The sequence below is a fragment of the Bombina bombina genome, chromosome 5, assembly GCF_027579735.1.
Source record: "Bombina bombina isolate aBomBom1 chromosome 5, aBomBom1.pri, whole genome shotgun sequence".
NCBI lineage: Eukaryota > Metazoa > Chordata > Amphibia > Anura > Bombinatoridae > Bombina > Bombina bombina.
In genome coordinates this window covers 49,830,675-49,851,771 of record NC_069503.1, presented here as the reverse complement: position 1 = coordinate 49,851,771, position 21,097 = coordinate 49,830,675, and the positions used below count along the sequence as shown (strand labels likewise).

General features: G+C 43.0%; 1 protein-coding gene across 1 annotated transcript; it reads right to left on the bottom strand.

Moving 5' to 3' along the window:
• Window positions 1-3,852: 3,852 nt before the first annotated feature.
• LOC128659816 (gastrula zinc finger protein XlCGF26.1-like) lies at window positions 3,853-19,323 on the bottom strand. Its single transcript, XM_053713388.1, has 2 exons — window positions 19,207-19,323; window positions 3,853-6,511 (listed from the first exon to the last, which is right to left on the bottom strand). The coding sequence occupies exons 1-2, from the start codon at window positions 19,223-19,225 to the stop codon at window positions 5,160-5,162; spliced, it is 1,371 nt and encodes a 456-aa protein (XP_053569363.1). The 5' UTR covers window positions 19,226-19,323; the 3' UTR covers window positions 3,853-5,159.
• Between the last annotated feature and the right edge of the window lie 1,774 nt (window positions 19,324-21,097).

The window sequence follows — 21,097 nt, the reverse complement described above, 5'->3', positions numbered from 1 at the left end:
AATCTCCCCGTGCTGTTCCGATAGTTTGCATTGTGTGCGGAGTTTCCCCGCCTCGAGAGCGAAATGCAAGATACCGTCTCGCAAACTATAGCTAGAGCCCAATCGCATACCCAGGACGTGATATGGCAGGTCAGGGTTTTCTATGATCGGGACCATTGGAGAGTAAGTTGATGAGATATGAGTGCTAGTGGCCAGCAATCTGTCCCATTCCTGAAAAGTTGTGAGGGTGATGTGGTATTTATGTATTAACTTGGGGCGTTTTAGCATAGGGATCCACGCTAGGGCACCAATGTTATGTAATTTAAAAATTTGACCGTCAAGTCTGACCCATTGTTTATGTGGGGTGTTACGTGACCACTCCACCAATCTCTGCAAGAGTATTGCCTGCCTATATTTAGACAAGTCAGGGAACCCCAACCCGCCCCTCTCAAGGGGGAGATATAACGTCTTCCTAGGAACTCTGGGCCTAGTTCCAGACCATATGAACTGCTCAATGGAGCGTTGTAATTGAACTAGAAAGTCTTTGGGTAAGGCAATAGGAACTGTTTGCATTATATACAATATACGTGGTAGGATGTTCATTTTGATAAGACCTATCTTTCCCAGCCATGACAACATTTTATTCTTCCAAGATGACATGTCATTAATTATTTCCTTTCTTAGTTTTAGGTAATTGTTTTTAAAGAGGTCAGCAGGATTAGCAGATAAATATATTACTAGGTATTTTAATTTAGTAGGGGCTATAGTGATTTTGTGGTTTGAGGTTAGGCTCTGAATGTGCTCCAAAGGAGCATTAACGTTCATCAGCTCAGACTTGGTCAAATTTAAGTGGAAGTTGGAGAGTTCCCCATATTGCTCTAACTCATTTAGAAGCTCTAGAACGGAGACCTCTACATTTGTAAGAGTGTAGAGAATATCATCGGCATATAGTGCTTGTTTGATTTCAATGTCACCTACCCACATCCCTGTGATCTTTGGGTTCCCCCTGACCTTTTGTGCCAACGCTTCAATAGAGAGTGCAAAAAGAACCGGAGATAGAGGGCACCCCTGCCTGGTCCCGTTCGTGATATTGAAAGTGTCCGACAGTGTGCCATTAACCCGGACCCGAGCGCTTGGCGCTGAATATAATGCAAAAGTCATGTTAATAAAGGATTCGACAAAATTCATTGCTTTCATGACTCGACGCAGAAAAAGCTAGTCGACCCTCTCGAAGGCCTTCTCCACCTCGGTCGAGAAGAGAGCCAGGGGCACACCCTTGGTTTGGGCGTGGTTGATCAATTGAATCACCTTGTTCGTATTATCCCATGCTTCCCGACCGGGTATTAATCCAACTTGGTCGGAGTCAATTAAAGCTGGAAGAAATTTGTTAAGTCTCCTTGCCAGTATCTTAGCAAAGATCTTCACGTCCGAGTTAAGCAACGATATGGGGCGGAAATTAGCAGGAGAGGTGGGTGGCTTACCCGATTTAGGTATAACCGCGATATGCGCCTCAAGCATCGTGCCAGCAAGCGACGGGTTGTGAATAAGAGAATTAAATAGGCATAGCATAGGGGGTCCTAGGGTCTTCAGGAAGGACCTGTAATACTTGGGAGAGAACCCATCTGGACTGGGGCTCTTCCCTCCCGGGAGGTCCTTTATGGCTTGAGAAAGTTCTTCATTGGTAATAGGGGCATCAAGGGAGTCCCTACCGTCATCGTCTAATTGAGGGAGGTCTATTAAGGTCAGATAACTGTATATTGACTCTTGTCTGTCTGTTGTATTGCCAGTTTGGTGTGGGGTCTCCTGAGTTTGCGAAATGTTGTAAAGCTTAGTGTAATAGGCATGGAAGGAATTTGCTATCTGCTTACTTCCTCTCAATATTGTACCGTCCGAAACCTGTATAAAATGTATGTGCGTCTTGAGTTGCTGTCTGCGTATACTTCTAGCTAATAGTTTCCCTGGTTTATTGCCCCCCTCATAATACTGCTGTTTTATCATTAGCATCTTACGGTGTAGGGCTTCAAGCTGATGTTTTTTGAGTTGTTTTTTAGCATTTTCTAAAGACTTACTAACTTCCTCATCGGTAGGGTCTCTTTTATGAGTAGTTTCCAGTTCTGCGATATTATCTAGGAGGTGTTTATGCTGCAAATTTTGTTGCCTAACCAAACGGGCCTTGTGCTTGAGAAATTCCCCGCGTACGACACACTTATGTGCCTCCCAGACGGACGGGATTGAAGTGTGTGAGGGGTCATTGTGAGTCAAGTAATCTAAAAGAGATTTCTGAATATCTGCCTTTATCTCTGGGCTATCCAGCAGAGAGTCATCTAATTTCCATATGTACGATGTAGGGGGCAAGTCAGGCCATTGTATGTTACATGTCAGTGGGGCATGGTGCAACCATGTAATAGAACCTATTGTGCTTTTGTTAACCATGTCAAGTCCGATGGAGTCAAATAGGAAGTAGTCTATGCGAGAGTATTTGTTGTGTGGTGGTGAGTAATATGTATAATCTCTACCTACTAGGTGGAGTGATCTCCATACATCATGCAGTTGTAAGTTTGCGATGGTAGTTTTGACTGATTTAATTATCTTATTGGGGATGCTAGTTAATACATTAGATGTGTCAACATTTGCATCAAATGTTATGTTAAGGTCCCCCGATAGAAACATAGGGCCCCTAGCATGGTCTAATATAAGCTTCTAAACTTTTTTCATGAAGTGGTGCTGGTCGGTGTTTGGGGCATATAGTGTAGCTAAGGTCAGTGGGTGGTCATAAAGCGTGCCTGTTATAAGTAAGAACCTGCCCTCAGGGTCCCTTTCTACATGTGAGATTTTTAGAGGAACGGAGTGGTGAATAAGGATACCAACTCCACATTTCTTGGAGTTGCCAGAAGCAAACACTGCTGTGGGATATTGCTTTGGGTGCCACTTTGGTACCTTACCCTTACGAAAGAGGGTCTCTTGGAGAAAAAGGATATGACTGTGCAATTTACTAAGCGCCCTTAATGCTATCGATCTTTTGCCCAGGTCGTTCAGCCCCTTTGCATTGACCGTGGTAAGATTAAGACTGTGTAGCCCAAATCTACTTGGTGGGTGAGGCATCCTGTGTCAAATAAGGGAGAGGGAAGAGGGAGGGAGAGAGAGAGAAAAAAAAGGGGGGGGGGACACAGAGAGAGTGGGAGGTTGAGAGTGGAGAGAGAAGTGATAAGTGTACAAAGGATGTGTTCGGAGCACACTTGTTAAAGAATGAGGAGAAAGGTAACCCAATATAATTCAATTGAATAGGAGAAAATAAAGAAGAGAAAGAAAAGATAAGAACCTCTATGAAAAAGAGAAGCAACAACTACTCGAGGTTTTGAGTGTAATAACCTGTGTAGAAGGAGAAGTGAAATAGGGGAAGTAATCCCTTGGCAAGTACATTTTTGTTTAATTATAAAATTACCAGGGACTAGGAGGTCCCAGTCCCTAGAGGTAACACAGATATGGCATAGGAAAGGAGAAGGGAGTTTTGAAAAGGGAAGGGGAATGAGGAGGGGAGAAAGGAAAAGGGGAATAATGAGGAGAAAGAGGGGAGAAAAGGAGGGGAGGGGGAAGGAGAGGAAAAGATTACAAAAAAGGGGGAAGGGGAGAGGGGAGGAAGGAAAGAATGGGAGGAAAAGAGGGGAAGGAGAGAGAATGGGAGAAGGTAAGGAGAGGGGGAGGAGGGAGAGAGGGAGAAGAGAAGGGGAAGAGAGGGAGAGGAGAAGAGAGAGAAGGAGAGGAAGAGGGGGAGGGAGAAAGGAGGGGACAGAAAAAAGAAGGGGGGAGAGGAAGGAGGGGAGGAGGGGGAGAGAAAGGGTGATGGGGAGGGAAAAGGAGGGGGAAGGGGGGGGATGTTAGGAGGAGAGGGAAAACAGGGCAATCAAGTACATAAAACCTTTGAAACAATGCCTAACAAGACAGTAACAAACATAACTGAACAATTATACGAGTGCAAGGAATGGAGTATGCTGAAGGCAAATAAAGCCAGCCCATGCAAACCACATCTATAACTTCATAATAATATAGATAACTATGTAGGACTCTCAGCCCCAAGGGCCCAGAGCGGGCTTCAGTACCTGTGGAAAAGTAGTCACAACTTAGGGCTTTATGTCCATCTTGTCCCCAGGTGGATAAACATCAATACCCCGTAACCTACTGATTCAAAAAGGATACTGAGCAGGTGGGATCAAAGAGTATGACCGCCCATGACTTCTATCAATATGTTTTAAAGCCACCACTACCCTCAGGTGGATGAAGCAGAGGGTACAGAGTCAACACTCTGTGGATACATGTTATCTTCTAGCGAGAGACTGGCGAAAAAGGCCTGAGCATCCGATCCGGGTCGAAAAAATCATCGTTGTTCCATGTTGCAATTAGTGAAACGGGGAAACCCCAGTGGTACTGAATTTTGTGGGCCCTCAGTTTCGTCGTGATGTGAGCTAGCTCCCTTCTCTTCAGCAGGGTAGCTGGGGAAAGGTCGGAGAAAATTTGTAAGTCCTCGCCTGCATGCTGTATTGGTTGCTTGGTGCGTGCACATTTTAGTAATGTAAAAAGCGGACTATAATGTCTCTAGGAGGTGCTTTTGAGGGAGGTCTTGCTCTAAGTGCCCTATGGGCTCGTTCCAATGGTAATTCAGGTGATGACAGGGTGCCTTTAAGTGTGCGGAACAGACTCTGCAGGTACCCCTCTATTGCTGGAGGATGTATGGTTTCCGACACACCCCTGATTCTCAGATGATTGTCAGATAAAACTTGTATAGTCTCCGATTGATGTTGAATTTCAGACTGTATTTGTGTAACTGCTGTAGAGGTTTCAGAGTGCCTTGCTTCAGAATGTGTCATTCTGGTGTCTAGCGTGTTAATATCTTTTCTAAGATCATTAAACAGGTCCCGCATTTCTTTAACTGCATTTCTGATGTCCTCTTTTGAGGAGAGATGTAGTAAGTCTTCTCTGGTAATATGTTGCGTAGCGTCCGTGTCTGCAGTTTGCAAGGTTGGCACAGGTGCGGTTTGGTTGTTGTCCTTTTTTACTCTTTTATTTAGAGAGTTTGTTCTCTTTAGGATAATTTTTAAAAGGTTTCCACACAGTGCACATAAAGTTAATTTTTGAGTTGACATTTGGTGTTTTGTGATACCCGACTGGCACGGGATACATTTTTTTCACTTTCTTAACAATGTGAAAAGCTTTTCTCCTGTGTGAATCCTTTCATGAGTTTTCAGATGACATTTATGTGTAAAACTTTTTCCACACTCTGTACACGTGAAAGGCTTTTCTCCTGTGTGACTCCTTTCATGAATTTTCAGACTATTTATTTGTGTAAAACTTTTTCCACACTCTGTACATTTGAAAGGCTTTTCTCCTGTGTGACTTCTTTCATGAGTTTTCAGATTATTTATTTGTGCAAAACATTTTCCACACTCTGTACATTTGAAAGGCTTTTCTCCTGTGTGAGTCCTTTCATGAATTTTCAGACTACTTATTCGTGTAAAACATTTTCCACACTCCGTACATGTGAAAGGCTTTTCTCCTGTGTGACTCCTTTCATGAGTTTTCAGATGACTTTTATGTGCAAACTTTTTTCCACACTCTGTACATGTGAAAGGGTTTTCCCCTGTGTGAATCCTTTCATGAGTTTTCAGAGTACTCTTTAGTGTAAAACATGTTCCACACTCTGTACACGTGAAAGGCTTTTCCCCTGTGTGAATCCTTTCATGAGTTTTCAGATTACTCTTATGTGTAAATTGTTTTCCACATTTTGTACATGTGAAAGGTTTTTGTCCTGTGTGAATTCTTTCATGAATTTTCAGACTATTTATTTGTGTAAAACATTTTCCACACTCTGTACATGTGAACGGCTTTTCTCCAGTGTGAGTCCTTTCATGAGTTTTCAGCTCACCCTTTTTTTTAAAACTTTTTCCACACTCTGTACATATGAATGGTTTTTCCCCTGTGTGGGTCCTTTCATGAGGTATAAGGCTTGTCCTTAGTATAAAACATTTGCCACTTTCTTTACATGTAAACGGTTTCTCCCCTGTGTGGGTATTTTTATGAGATGTAAGGTTTCCCTTGGAAGTCAAACATTTCCCACATTCTGTACATGTGTGAGGTTTCATAACTGTGTGAACTTTGTGATGTTCAAGGAGATGCAAATTAAATGTGAAGCTTTTCTCACATTTTGTACATATGAATGGTTTCTTATTTGTATGAATAATTTGGCTAGACTGTAGATTTTTCCCTTCTTTAAAATGTTTTGAGTACTCAGTAAATGTGTGTGGTTTGTCCTCTGGGATAATTATTTCACTAGATAAGGCATAAATGTTGTCCTCTTGTTTGATGACTAAATTACTCTCCGTACATGATTGCTGCCCGGTTCCTGCCAATTCAACAAATATCTGCTGTGAGTTCCCCAATGTTTGTGAATAGCCATTAGTGTCTAAGACTTTTGGAGTTTGTGTTATCATTCTGATACTTCCTGTCGTAAGGGATGGATATGAACTATTCAAGTGGTTGTCTACATAAAAAGAAAAGGAATAAAGAAAATAAAAGTTTATTCTTCATAATGGAATCATCTTTTTCAAAAATCGTATTATTTATTTACACTTCATAAAATGTCTTCTGTTTTGTGTTAATTTTTTAATTGAGTAACATGTAAATCAAAAATTCAAACAACGGAAGACAAATAATGTAAATATTTCTTCATCATAATAAAATAAAACATGGATTACTGATTAAAACAAGTTATAGGTTTCCATTAAAAAATGTACATGTGGATAATGTTCTCAACCAGGGAACAAGAGAGGTGGCATCCACCATTCCCATTTAACATTGCACAAGCAAATGCACATACAGCCCTGCCCGGCTCATGCTGAACAAGTTGGGTGAAAATATGATGTCTTAATCATCACAAACTAATAATTAGTGTGAGATATTTTAAGAGGCTATGGAGCAGTGATCTTATGATGCTTCTTAGCTTGCGGTTGTTTAATTTATATAATCAGCCAAAAAATGTATGTTTTAAAAATACTCACTGTTAAATTAAGCACACAAATCAGTGGCGGTTCTGGGGTGGGGAACACTCACTGGGGGAGTTGTGGGTGTCTCACACATAGGAACAAGGTAGGCGTAAGTGTAGTTATGGGAGTTTCATGAGCTGGGTTAAGGCAGGGGAAGGTGGAATTGCAGGTGATCTGAGAGCCGGTGTTGACACAAATATTCTTATAAGATGCAGATATAAATATAATAGTTTATATTTGTTTAATGAGTGATTTATTCTATTTTCCCAGTAATTAAAGTCAGCATAATAACATAATTTATGCTTACCTGATAAATTTATTTCTCTTGTGGTGTGTTCAGTCCACGGGTCATACATTACTTATGGGATATATTCTCCTTCCCAACAGGAAGTTGCAAGAGGATCACCCAAGCAGAGCTGCTATATAGCTCCTCCCCTCACATGTCATATCCAGTCATTCGACCGAAACAAGACAAGAAAGGAGAAACTATAGGGTGCAGTGGTGACTGGAGTTTTAATTAAAATTTAGAACTGCCTCAAAAAAAGACAGGGCGGGCCGTGGACTGAACACACCACAAGAGAAATAAATTTATCAGGTAAGCATAAATTATGTTTTCTCTTGTTAAGTGTGTTCAGTCCACGGGTCATCCATTACTTATGGGATACCAATACCAAAGCTAAAGTACACGGATGATGGGAGGGACAAGGCAGGAACATTTAAACAGAAGGAACCACTGCCTGTAGAACCTTTCTCCCAAAAACAGCCTCTGAAGAAGCAAAAGTGTCAAATTTGTAAAATTTTGAAAAGGTATGAAGTGAAGACTAAGTTGCAGCCTTGCAAATCTGTCCAACAGAGGCCTCATTCTTAAAGGCCCAGGTGGAAGCCACAGCTCTAGTGGAATGGGCTGTAATTCTTTCAGGGGGCTGCTGTCCAGCAGTCTCATAGGCTAAACGTATTATGCTAGGAAGCCAAAAAGAGAGAGAGGTGGCCGAAGCCTTTTGACCTCTCCTCTGTCCAGAATAAATGAGAAACAGAGAAGTTTGCCGAAAATCTTTAGTTGCCTGTAAGTAGAACTTCAGGGCACGGACTACGTCCAGATTATGCAAAAGACGTTCCTTCTTTGAAGAAGGATTAGGACATAATGATGGAACAACAATCTCTTGATTGATATTCCTGTTAGAAACTACCTTAGGTAAAAACCCAGGTTTAGTACGCAGAACTACCTTGTCTGAATGAAAAATCAGATAAGGAGAATCACAATTTAAGGCAGATAACTCAGAGACTCTTCGAGCCGAGGAAATAACAATCAAAAACAGAACTTTCCAAGATAACAGCTTAATATCAATGGAATGAAGGGGTTCAAACGGAACACCTTGAAGAACTTTAAGAACTAAGTTTAAGCTCCACGGCGGAGCAACAGTCTTAAACACAGGCTTAATCCTAGCTAAAGCCTGACAAAAAGCCTGAACGTCTGGAACTTCTGCCAGACGTTTGTGTAAAAGAATAGACAGAGCAGAAATCTGTCCCTTTAACAAACTAGCAGATAAACCCTTTTCTAAACCCTCTTGTAGAAAAGACAATATACTAGGAATCCTAACCTTACTCCATGAGAAACTCTTGGATTCACACCAATATAAATATTTACGCCATATCTTATGGTAAATTTTTCTGGTAACAGGTTTCCGAGCCTGTATTAATGTATCAATAACCGACTCCGAGAAACCACGCTTTGATAGAATCAAGCGTTCAATCTCCATGCAGTGAGCCTCAGAGAAATTAGGCTTGGATGGTTGAAAGGACCCTGAATTAGAAGGTCCTGCCTCAGAGGCAGAGACCATGGTGGACAGGACGACATGTCCACTAGGTCTGCATACCAGATCCTGCGTGGCCACGCAGGCTCTATCAGAATCACTGATGCTCTCTCCTGTTTGATCTTGGCAATCAGTCGAGGCAGCAACAGAAACGGTGGAAACACATAAGCCATGTTGAAAACCCAAGGGGCTGCTAGTGCATCTATCAGCACCGCTCCCGGGTCCCTGGACCTGGATCCGTAACAAGGAAGCTTGGCGTTCTGGCGAGATGCCATGAGATCCAGTTCCGGTTCGCCCCAACGAAGAATCAGTTGGGCAAAGACCTCCGGGTGAAGTTCCCACTCCCCCGGATGAAAGGTCTGGCGACTTAGAAAGTCTGCCTCCCAGTTCTCCACGCCTGGGATGTAGATCGCTGACAGGTGGCAAGAGTGAGACTCTGCCCAGCGAATTATCTTCGAGACTTCTAACATCGCTAGGGAACTCCTGGTTCCCCCTTGATGGTTGATGTAAGCCACAGTCGTGATGTTGTCCGACTGAAATCTGATGAATCTCAGAGTTGCTAACTGAGGCCAAGCTAGGAGAGCATTGAATATTGCTCTTAATTCCAGAATGTTTATGGGTAGGAGTTTCTCCTCCTGAGTCCACGATCCCTGAGCCTTCAGGGAGTTCCAGACTGCGCCCCAGCCTAGTAGGCTGGCATCTGTTGTTACAATCGTCCAATCTGGCCTGCGAAAGGTCATTCCTTTGGACAGATGGACCCGAGACAACCACCAGAGAAGAGAATCTCTGGCCTCCTGGTTCAGATTCAGTAGAGGGGACAGATCTGAGTAATCCCCATTCCACTGACTTAGCATGCATAGTTGCAGCGGTCTGAGATGCAGGCGCGCAAATGGCACTATGTCCATTGCCGCGACCATTAAGCCGATTACTTCCATGCACTGAGGTACTGATGGGCTTGGAATGGAATGAAGGACACGGCAAGCATTTAGAATTTTTGATAACCTGGACTCCGTCAGGTAAATCTTCATCTCTACAGAATCTATAAGAGTCCCTAGAAAGGGAACCCTTGTGAGTGGTAATAGAGAACTCTTTTCCATGTTCACTTTCCACCCATGCGACCTCAGAAAAGCTAGAACTATCTCTGTATGAGACTTTGCATTTTGAAAACTTGACGCCTGTATCAGAATGTCGTCTAGGTACGGAGCCACCGCTATGCCTCGCGGTCTTAGTACCGCCAGAAGTGAGCCCCGAACCTTTGTAAAAATTCTCGGGGCCGTAGCTAACCCGAAGGGAAGAGCTACAAACTGGTAATGCCTGTCTAGAAAGGCAAATCTTAGGTACCGATAATGATCTTTGTGAATCGGTATGTGAAGGTAGGCATCCTTTAAGTCCACTGTGGTCATATACTGACCCTCTTGGATCATGGGTAGGATGGTTCGAATAGTTTCCATTTTGAACGATGGAACCCTTAGGAACTTGTTTAAAATCTTTAGGTCTAAGATTGGTCTGAAGGTTCCCTCTTTTTTGGGAACCACAAACAGATTTGAGTAAAAACCTTGCCCTTGTTCCGTCCGCGGAACTGGGTGGATCACTCCCATTACTAAGAGGTCTTGTACACATTGTAGAAATGCCTCTTTCTTTATTAGGTTTGTTGATAACCTTGACAGGTGAAATCTCCCTTGTGGAGGAGAAGCTTTGAAGTCCAGAAGATATCCCATGAGATATGATCTCCAGCGTCCAGGGATCCTGGACATCTCTTGCCCAAGCCTGGGCGAAGAGAGAAAGTCTGCCCCCCACTAGATCCGTTTCCGGATAGGGGGCCCTTTCTTCATGCTGTCTTAGGGGCAGAAGTAGGTTTTCTGGCCTGCTTGCCCTTGTTCCAGAACTGGTTGCCTTTCCAACCCTGTCTGTAACGAGCAGCAGTTCCTTCCTGTTTTGGAGCGGAGGAAGTTGATGCTGCTCCTGCCTTGAAATTACGAAAGGCACGAAAATTAGACTGTTTGGCCTTTGATTTGGCCTTGTCCTGAGGAAGGGTGTGACCCTTACCACCAGTAATGTCAGCAATAATTTCTTTCAAGCGGGGCCCGAATAAGGTTTGCCCTTTGAAAGGAATATTAGGCAATTTAGATTTAGAAGTCACGTCTGCTGACCAGGATTTAAGCCATAGCGCTCTGAGCGCCTGGATGGCGAATCCGGAGTTCTTAGCCGTTAGTTTGGTTAAATGCACAACGTCATTCGAAACAAACGCATTAGCTAGCTTAAGTGCTTTAAGCTTGTTCATAATCTCATCCAATGGTTCTGTGCGAATAGCCTCTTCCAGAGACTCAAACCAGAATGCCGCCGCAGCAGTGACGGGCGCAATGCATGCAAGGGGCTGTAATATAAAACCTTGTTGAACAAACATTTTCTTAAGGTAACCTTCTAATTTTTTATCCATTGGATCTGAGAAAGCACAACTATCCTCCACAGGGATAGTGGTACGCTTAGCTAAAGTAGAAACGGCTCCCTCCACCTTAGGGACCGTCTGCCATAAGTCTCGTGTGGTAGCGTCTATTGGGAACATTTTCCTAAATATCGGAGGAGGGGAAAAAGGCACACCGGGTCTATCCCACTCCTTGTTAATAATCTCTGTAAGCCTTTTAGGTATAGGAAAAACGTCAGTACACACCGGTACCGCAAAGTATTTATCCAGCCTACATAATTTCTCTGGGATTGCAACCGTGTCACAATCATTCAGAGCCGCTAACACCTCCCCTAGCAATACACGGAGGTTCTCAAGCTTAAATTTAAAATTTGAAATTTCTGAATCCGGTCTCCATGGATCAGATCCGTCACCCACAGAATGAAGCTCTCCGTCCTCATGTTCTGCAAATTGTGACGCAGTATCGGACATGGCTCTTGTGTCATCAGCGCGCTCTGTCCTTAACCCAGAGCTGTCGCGCTTGCCTCTTAACTCAGGCAAGTTAGATAATACTTCTGTCATAACATTAGCCATATCTTGCAAAGTGATTTGTAAGGGCCTTGATGTACTTGGCGCCACAATATCACGCACCTCCTGAGCGGGAGGCGAAGGTACTGACAAGTGAGGAGAGTTAGCCGGCATAACTTCCCCCTCGTTGTCTGGTGATAATTTCTTTACCGGTAAAGACTGACTTTTCTTTAAAGTAACATCAATACAATTGGTACACATATTTCTATTGGGCTCCACATTGGCTTTTAAACATAATGAACAAGCAGATTCATCTGTATCAGAAATGTTTAAACAGACTAGCAATGAGGCTAGCAAGCTTGGAAAATACTTTCAATAAATTTACAAGCAATGTAAAAAACGCTGCTGCGCTTTTTAAAAATACAAAAAAACTGTCACAGTTGAAATAACAATGAACTAATTCAGTTATAGCAACCAAAATTTAACAGTAAATATATGAAATTAGCAGAGGATTGCACCCACTAGCAAAAGGATGATTTAACCCCTTAATACCCAAAACGGATAATCAATTTAACAATTAACGTTTTTATCACAGTCAAACACACTGTCACAGATCTGCTGTGACTGATTACCTCCCTCAAAAATAAATTTTGAAGACCCCTGAGCTCTCTGGAGACGTCCTGGATCAAGGAGGAAGAAGCAGGAAGACTGTGATGGAATTTTAACTGCGCAACAAGGCGCTAAAAAAAAGGCCCCTCCCACTCATATTACAACAGTGGGAGATCTGATATAACGGTTTCCATGCAGAAATATACGTTAGCCATGTGGAAAAAAATCATGCCCTAAAAGATTTATCACCAAGTACCTCACAAAACGATTAACATGCCAGTAAACGTTTTAAAAACAAACATTTCAAATGTTATGTAAAGTTATCACTAAGCCTGCTACCAGTCGCTTCTACTGCAGTTAAGGCTCATACATTATTTCAGTATTAACATTATTTTCTCAGTCAAATTCCATTCCCTAGAAAATAACTCTACTGCGCATACATTTATCAGCCTGATACCAGTCGCTACTACTGCATCTAAGGCTGTACTTACATCATATGGGTATCAGCAGTGTTTTCTTAGTCAATTCCATTCCTTAGAAAATATTATACTGCACATACCTCATTTGCAAGGGACCCTGCATGCTATTCCCTTTTCTGAAGTTACCCCACTCCTCAGAAGGTACGAGAACAGCCAGTGGATCTTAGTTACATCTGCTAAGATCATAGAAAACGCAGGCAGATTCTTCTTCTAAATACTGCCTGAGAGAAAAACAGAATTTATGTTTACCTGATAAATTTCTTTCTCCAACGGTGTGTCCGGTCCACGGCGTCATCCTTACTTGTGGGATATTCTCTTCCCCAACAGGAAATGGCAAAGAGCCCAGCAAAGCTGGTCACATGATCCCTCCTAGGCTCCGCCTACCCCAGTCATTCGACCGACGTTAAGGAGGAATAATAGCATAGGAGAAACCATATGGTACCGTGGTGACTGTAGTTAAAGAAAATAAATTATCAGACCTGATTAAAAAACCAGGGCGGGCCGTGGACCGGACACACCGTTGGAGAAAGAAATTTATCAGGTAAACATAAATTCTGTTTTCTCCAACATAGGTGTGTCCGGTCCACGGCGTCATCCTTACTTGTGGGAACCAATACCAAAGCTTTAGGACACGGATGAAGGGAGGGAGCAAATCAGGTCACCTAAATGGAAGGCACCACGGCTTGCAAAACCTTTCTCCCAAAAATAGCCTCAGAAGAAGCAAAAGTATCAAACTTGTAAAATTTGGTAAAAGTGTGCAGTGAAGACCAAGTCGCTGCCCTACATATCTGATCAACAGAAGCCTCGTTCTTGAAGGCCCATGTGGAAGCCACAGCCCTAGTGGAATGAGCTGTGATTCTTTCGGGAGGCTGCCGTCCGGCAGTCTCGTAAGCCAATCTGATGATGCTTTTAATCCAAAAAGAGAGAGAGGTAGAAGTTGCTTTTTGACCTCTCCTTTTACCTGAATAAACAACAAACAAGGAAGATGTTTGTCTAAAATCCTTTGTAGCATCTAAATAGAATTTTAGAGCGCGAACAACATCCAAATTGTGCAACAAGCGTTCCTTCTTTGAAACTGGTTTCGGACACAGAGAAGGTACGATAATCTCCTGGTTAATGTTTTTGTTAGAAACAACTTTTGGAAGAAAACCAGGTTTAGTACGTAAAACCACCTTATCTGCATGGAACACCAGATAAGGAGGAGAACACTGCAGAGCAGATAATTCTGAAACTCTTCTAGCAGAAGAAATTGCAACTAAAAACAAAACTTTCCAAGATAATAACTTAATATCAACGGAATGTAAGGGTTCAAACGGAACCCCCTGAAGAACTGAAAGAACTAAATTGAGACTCCAAGGAGGAGTCAAAGGTTTGTAAACAGGCTTGATTCTAACCAGAGCCTGAACAAAGGCTTGAACATCTGGCACAGCTGCCAGTTTTTTGTGAAGTAACACCGACAAGGCAGAAATCTGTCCCTTCAGGGAACTTGCCGATAATCCTTTTTCCAATCCTTCTTGAAGGAAGGATAGAATCCTAGGAATCTTAACCTTGTCCCAAGGGAATCCTTTAGATTCACACCAACAGATATATTTTTTCCAAATTTTGTGGTAAATCTTTCTAGTTACAGGCTTTCTGGCCTGAACAAGAGTATCGATAACAGAATCTGAGAAACCTCGCTTCGATAAAATCAAGCGTTCAATCTCCAAGCAGTCAGCTGGAGTGAAACCAGATTCGGATGTTCGAACGGACCCTGAACAAGAAGGTCTCGTCTCAAAGGTAGCTTCCAAGGTGGAGCCGATGACATATTCACCAGATCTGCATACCAAGTCCTGCGTGGCCACGCAGGAGCTATCAAGATCACCGACGCCCTCTCCTGATTGATCCTGGCTACCAGCCTGGGGATGAGAGGAAACGGCGGGAACACATAAGCTAGTTTGAAGGTCCAAGGTGCTACTAGTGCATCCACTAGAGCCGCCTTGGGATCCCTGGATCTGGACCCGTAGCAAGGAACTTTGAAGTTCTGACGAGAGGCCATCAGATCCATGTCTGGAATGCCCCATAGTTGAGTGACTTGGGCAAAGATTTCCGGATGGAGTTCCCACTCCCCCGGATGCAATGTCTGACGACTCAGAAAATCCGCTTCCCAATTTTCCACTCCCGGGATGTGGATAGCAGACAGGTGGCAGGAGTGAGACTCCGCCCATAGAATAATCTTGGTCACTTCTTCCATCGCTAGGGAACTCCTTGTTCCCCCCTGATGGTTGATGTACGCAACAGTCGTCATGTTGTCTGATTGAAACCGAATGAACTTGGTCCTCGCTAGCTGAGGCCAAGCCTTGAGAGCATTGAATATCGCTCTCAGTTCCAGAATATTTATCGGTAGAAGAGATTCTTCCCGAGACCAAAGACCCTGAGCTTTCAGGGATCCCCGGACCGCGCCCCAGCCCATCAGACTGGCGTCGGTCGTGACAATGACCCACTCTGGTCTGCGGAATGTCATCCCTCGTGACAGGTTGTCCAGGGACAGCCACCAACGGAGTGAGTCTCTGGTCCTCTGATTTACTTGTATCTTTGGAGACAAGTCTGTATAGTCCCCATTCCACTGACTGAGCATGCACAGTTGTAATGGTCTTAGATGAATGCGCGCAAAAGGAACTATGTCCATTGCCGCTACCATCAACCCGATCACTTCCATGCACTGAGCTACGGAAGGAAGAGGAACGGAATGAAGTATCCGACAAGAGTCCAGAAGCTTTGTCTTTCTGGCCTCTGTTAGAAAAATCCTCATTTCTGAGGAGTCTATAATTGTTCCCAAGAAGGGAACCCTTGTTGACGGGGATAGAGAACTCTTTTCCACGTTCACTTTCCAGCCGTGAGATCTGAGAAAGGCCAGGACGATGTCCGTGTGAGCCTTTGCTCGAGGGAGGGACGACGCTTGAATCAGAATGTCGTCCAGGTAAGGTACTACTGCAATGCCCCTTGGTCTTAGTACCGCTAGAAGGGACCCTAGTACCTTTGTGAAAATCCTTGGAGCAGTGGCTAATCCGAAAGGAAGCGCCACAAACTGGTAATGTTTGTCCAGGAATGCAAACCTTAGGAACCGATGATGTTCCTTGTGGATAGGAATATGTAGATACGCATCCTTTAAATCCACCGTGGTCATGAATTGACCTTCCTGGATGGAAGGAAGGATAGTTCGAATGGTTTCCATCTTGAACGATGGGACCTTGAGAAATTTGTTTAAGATCTTGAGATCTAAGATTGGTCTGAACGTTCCCTCTTTTTTGGGAACTATGAACAGATTGGAGTAGAACCCCATCCCTTGTTCTCTTAATGGAACAGGATGAATCACTCCCATTTTTAACAGGTCTTCTACACAATGTAAGAACGCCTGTCTTTTTATGTGGTCTGAAGACAACTGAGACCTGTGGAACCTCCCCCTTGGGGGAAGTCCCTTGAATTCCAGAAGATAACCCTGGGAGACTATTTCTAGCGCCCAAGGATCCAGAACATCTCTTGCCCAAGCCTGAGCGAAGAGAGAGAGTCTGCCCCCCACCAGATCCGGTCCCGGATCGGGGGCCAATATTTCATGCTGTCTTGGTAGCAGTGACAGGTTTCTTGGCCTGCTTTCCCTTGTTCCAGCCTTGCATTGGTCTCCAAGCTGGCTTGGCTTGAGAAGTATTACCCTCTTGCTTAGAGGACGTAGCACTTTGGGCTGGTCCGTTTTTACGAAAGGGACGAAAATTAGGTCTATTTTTTGCCTTGAAAGGCCTATCCTGAGGAAGGGCGTGGCCCTTACCCCCAGTGATATCAGAGATAATCTCTTTCAAGTCAGGGCCAAACAGCGTTTTCCCCTTGAAAGGAATGTTTAGTAACTTGTTCTTGGAAGACGCATCAGCCGACCAAGATTTCAACCAAAGCGCTCTGCGCGCCACAATAGCAAACCCAGAATTCTTAGCCGCTAACCTAGCCACTTGCAAAGTGGCGTCTAGAGTGAAAGAATTAGCCAATTTGAGAGCATTGATTCTGTCCATAATCTCCTCATAAGGAGGAGAATCACTATCGAGCACCTTAATCAGTTCATCAAACCAGAAATATGCAGCTGTAGTGACAGGGACAATGCATGAAATGGGTTGTAGAAGGTAACCCTGCTGAACAAACATCTTTTTAAGCAAACCTTCTAATTTTTTATCCATAGGATCTTTGAAAGCACAACTATCCTCTATGGGTATAGTGGTGCGTTTGTTTAAAGTAGAAACCGCTCCCTCGACCTTGGGGACTGACTGCCATAAGTCCTTTCTGGGGTCGACCATAGGAAACAATTTTTTAAATATGGGGGGAGGGACGAAAGGAATACCGGGCCTTTCCCATTCTTTATTAACAATGTCCGCCACCCGCTTGGGTATAGGAAAAGCTTCTGGGAGCCCCGGCACCTCTAGGAACTTGTCCATTTTACATAGTTTCTCTGGAATGACCAACTTTTCACAATCATCCAGAGTGGATAATACCTCCTTAAGCAAAATGCGGAGATGTTCCAACTTAAATTTAAATGTAATCACATCAGATTCAGCCTGATGAGAAATGTTCCCTGAATCAGTAATTTCTCCCTCAGACAAAACCTCCCTGGCCCCCTCAAACTGGATTAGGGGCCCTTCAGAGATATTAATATCAGCGTCGTCATGCTCTTCAGTAACTAAAACAGAGCAGCCACGCTTACGCTGACAAGGGTTCATTTTGGCTAAAATGTTTTTGACAGAATTATCCATTACAGCCGTTAATTGTTGCATAGTAAGGAGTATTGGCGCGCTAGATGTACTAGGGGCCTCCTGAGTGGGCAAGACTCGTGTAGACGAAGGAGGGAATGATGCAGTACCATGCTTACTCCCCTCACTTGAGGAATCATCTTGGGCATCATTGTCATTATCACATAAATCACATTTATTTAAATGAATAGGAATTCTGGCTTCCCCACATTCAGAACACAGTCTATCTGGTAGTTCAGACATGTTAAACAGGCATAAACTTGATAAGAAAGTACAAAAAACGTTTTAAAATAAAACCGTTACTGTCACTTTAAATTTTAAACTGAACACACTTTGTTACTGCAATTGCGAAAAAACATGAAGGAATTGTTCAAAAATCACAAAATTTTCACCACAGTGTCTTAAAGCCTTAAAAATATTGCACACCAAATTTGGAAGCTTTAACCCTTAAAATAACGGAACCGGAGCCGTTATAAGCTTTAACCCCTTTACAGTCCCTGGTATCTGCTTTGCTGAGACCCAACCAAGCCCAAAAGGGGAATACGATACCAAATGACGCCTTCAGAAAGTCTTTTCTAAGTATCAGAGCTCCTCTCACATGCGACTGCATGCCATGCCTCTCAAAAACAAGTGCGCCACACCGGCGCGAAAATGAGACTCTGCTTATGCTTTGGGAAAGCCCCTAAGAAATAAGGTGTCTAATACAGTGCCTGCCGATATTATTATATCAAAATACCCAGATAAAATGATTCCTCAAGGCTAAATATGTGCTAATAATGAATCGATTTAGCCCAGAAAAGTCTACAGTCTAAATAAGCCCTTGTAAAGCCCTTATTTACGATCGTAATAAATATGGCTTACCGGATCCCATAGGGAAAATGACAGCTTCCAGCATTACATCGTCTTGTTAGAATGTGTCATACCTCAAGCAGCAAGAGACTGCACACTGTTCCCCCAACTGAAGTTAATTGCTCTCAACAGTCCTGTGTGGAACAGCCATGGATTTTAGTTACGGTTGCTAAAATCATTTTCCTCATACAAACAGAAATCTTCATCTCTTTTCTGTTTCTGAGTAAATAGTACATACCAGCACTATTTCAAAATAACAAACTCTTGATTGAATAATAAAAAACTACAGTTAAACACTAAAAAACTCTAAGCCATCTCCGTGGAGATGTTGCCTGTACAACGGCAAAGAGAATGACTGGGGTAGGCGGAGCCTAGGAGGGATCATGTGACCAGCTTTGCTGGGCTCTTTGCCATTTCCTGTTGGGGAAGAGAATATCCCACAAGTAAGGATGACGCCGTGGACCGGACACACCTATGTTGGAGAAAAAACAGCACACTCCGGTGCCATTTAAAATAACAAACTTTTGATTGAAGAATAATTAAGTAAAAAACTCCTAACTCCTCTCACGACCTCCTTCTTTGTTGAGAGTTGCAAGAGAATGACTGGGTATGACATGTGAGGGGAGGAGCTATATAGCAGCTCTGCTTGGGTGATCCTCTTGCAACTTCCTGTTGGGAAGGAGAATATATCCCATAAGTAATGGATGACCCGTGGACTGAACACACTTAACAAGAGAAATCTATTTTACTCACCTAACACATATGAGTTCATGCTGATAACAGGCTCCAATGTCTGTGCTCAGGAAGAAGGTTCCCTTATTCACTCCAATTACATCAATACCCGATATCTCTCAGTGCTCTGACCGTGTCTGTAAAAAGTATATTAAATGGTTTAGACAGATAATAATAAATAATGGTTCTGATTAACTGTACGTATGGTATAATTAAAGGCATGCATAACAATTCATGTGATACAGATCAGCTGTTTAGGTTATTACATATGTGCTATTGATTCAGCACAAGCATTTAGTACAGTTAGCTCTGTGGGTGTTACAGTTGCACCTTAAATATTTATCTTTCCAGAACTTTACAAGTACAGTATAAGCTCAGGAGTAGACAATCTATTTATAAGTGCAACTCTTGGCAGGACCCTCTAACCATTTGATCCCTATATTTGTTTTGTTGTACTCCGACTTTGTTTATAGCGCTGCAGAATCTGTTGGCGCTCTGCAAATAACTGCTAATAATAATAATGTTGAAAAAAGCAGGACCAGCACTCACTGACCAAATGTCCTGAATCTCCAAGTAAAACGATAATGGTGCACACCAGGAGGACCTCCCTTTCCAGGGTCCTGTAATATGTAACATAAAACAACACTCCGGTGGCACTCAAAGTATGGCAACAGTGCCTTTATTTAACTGAGCAACGTTTCGGGGCTCCTGCCCCTTTATCAAGCTAACATACAATAAAGAAGATCACAAATTTATATACATAGGAGACCAATCACAAAGTAATAGGGAGGGGTCAAACACATAACAAGGTCACACCTGACCTAACAAACAGATTAGCCAATTTTAACACAGCTATTTATTAACCCCTTAGAATCCTAATGTGAAATGGTCACCAAATTAAAAACAGATGCAGCAAGTTGCTATATATACTTTGCTATATGGCTAGTTTTTTAACTACATGTAATTTATCTCAAGTTCATTAAATTAACTAGAACCAAATACAGCTACATATAGCTACATAGTAAGCTATGGCCTTAAATAAAAGGAAGTCAAATTCCCTATTGAGCCCCTTAGGGTCAAAGACCTCCTCTACAGGGAGGCCAGATGGATCTGGAAGTTAGATACCATGCACCCTATCACCCCCTCTAATCTGTATAGGGGCTTGATCTATTACCATATACCTGAGCTGGTTAATTTGATGGCCTTTTTCGATGAAATGTGCAGGAACTGGGAGGTTAGCAGTTTTCTCACTTCTGATTGTGGATTTATGTTGGCATATGCGATCTTTGACCCTTTGGGTCATCTCGCCAACATATAACAGCCCACATGGGCACTTTAATGCATACACCACATGTGTAGAATTACATGTGTAATAACCTTTAATTGAAAAATTTTCCCCAGTGTATGGATGTGAAATGCTACCCCCTTTGATGACATTACCGCACTGGCCACAACCTAAACAGGGGAATGTACCATCCTTGGGTTTCCCAAGGAACCTCTGGTCCCCTCTTTTTACTGTCTCAGTACTGGATATGGCCCTAACCAGCCTTTTACCTATGGTTTTACCCCTGCGATATGCTGCTCTAGGGATAGTCTGGAACTCTTAAATCTCTGGACAAGCTTCCTTTAGTAAAGGCCAATTCCTCTTGATAATGTTAAAAACTTTTTGGCTCATAGTGTTGTATGACGTAACAAAATTCATTCTTTTATTAACAGATGTAGTATATATCTTAGGGGGACCCTTAATGGATTGTTCTACTACATCCAATTGCTGACTGTCATAACCCCTTTGGATAAACTTGTTTTTCATCTCAACAAATCTGACCTGTTTCATCTGGGGATCAGTGACTATTCTGTCTACCCTGATCAACTGGGATTTTGGGACACTGTCAAAAACCTTAGGTGGATGAAA